Consider the following 1401-nt stretch of genomic DNA (forward strand, 5'->3'; position numbering starts at 1 on the left):
TAAGACCTAACAATATCATCTATGCTCAAAATGTTCTTAAATATAAGAAAAATTAGTTTTGGTTCTTTATTTGTAAAACAATGTACAACCCAGACAGAATTTTCTGGTAAGTATGAATAATCTAGAGTTGAATTTTAATGTCTTAGAGGATATTTCTAAGGAAATTTCCTTTAAATAGCATTTGAATGTTAAATGATATATCACTTTTTCAGTAAGTGGAAAACTGAAATTCAAAACCCAGAACCCCAGAGGCATCTTAGATTCTGTGTAATTGAGAGGCGTTTCTTCGTCTACTTGAATTTGTGCTATTCTTTAAGAATTGGTCCCTTCTAATATTTTATAGTGTGCTCTCCTTCATATTGATTAAAAAAACAAAAACTCTTTAATTCCATCATCTAACATGATAGCTATGTAGGTACCAGAGGTATCAGTAGAGGATTTAGATAGAGTTCCAAACAGGTTTGAATGCATAGAGCTTTAAAATCAAGCTTTATATAAAAGCATTTTTTTTTCGTTTTGCTAATGTTTAATGAATTCAGCCTCATCTTCAGGTTTAAATAAAATGGAACATGTCAATGAGGTATTGTTATTTGTTTGTTTGCTTGCTTGTTTTTGGTACTGGGGATTAAACCCATGAGCACTTAACCACTGAACCACATCCCACTCCTTTTTTTTTTTTCTAGGTTGGGGAAAAAAAGGTATATTTAGAATTAGACAGCTGGACTCTGTTTAGATGATCCAGCTTTGTTCATAATCAGGAGCCAGTCCAACTGTGCCTTCTTCTCTCCATCAGGCCTGATCAGGGTGTTAACCTTGGCCATATCAGTGTCATAGAGCTTCTTTCCAGCTTGTTTGATCTGGTGTTTGTTGGCCTTGACATCCACAATGAACACAAGTGTGTTGTCTTCAATCTTCTTCATGGCTGACTCAGTAGTCAAGGGGACCTTGATGATGGCATAGTAGTCAAGGTTGTTTCTCCTCGGGGGGGGGGTCTTCAGAAGATATTTGGGCTGTCTCTGGAGCTGCAATGTCTTGGGTCGCCAGAAAGTAGGTGATGTGCTGATCTTCTTTTTATGGCAGTGGACACCCTTCAACGCTGCCTTCTTGGCCTTCAAAGCTTTTTCTTTGGCTTTGGCTTTGGTGGGGGCAGGAACTTCCTTCTTAGCTTTCGGCACCATCTTCATCCCAGCCCTTTTTTATGTCTTATTTAGAGACAAGACCTTGCTAAGTTGCTGAGGCTGGTTTTTAATTCATGAACCTCCTGCCTCAGCCTCCTGAGCTACTGGGATTACAATAGGTGGGTGCCACTGCACCCAGAGCCAAACAAGACCAACTCATATTTTAATAATTTAGTGCCGGTGACAGAAAATAAAGTATAAAACTATCTATCAAAATGAGCAG

At 38.3% G+C, this 1401-nt stretch overlaps 1 protein-coding gene across 1 annotated transcript; it reads right to left on the reverse strand.

The window, feature by feature from the left end:
- Window positions 1–710: 710 nt before the first annotated feature.
- LOC124979491 (60S ribosomal protein L23a-like) lies at window positions 711–1178 on the reverse strand. The gene has a single exon (XM_047543873.1). The coding sequence runs from the start codon at window positions 1176–1178 to the stop codon at window positions 711–713; it is 468 nt and encodes a 155-aa protein (XP_047399829.1).
- Window positions 1179–1401: the final 223 nt, after the last annotated feature.

This window comes from Sciurus carolinensis, chromosome 3 (genome assembly GCF_902686445.1).
Source record: "Sciurus carolinensis chromosome 3, mSciCar1.2, whole genome shotgun sequence".
NCBI classification, from domain to species: Eukaryota; Metazoa; Chordata; class Mammalia; order Rodentia; family Sciuridae; genus Sciurus; species Sciurus carolinensis.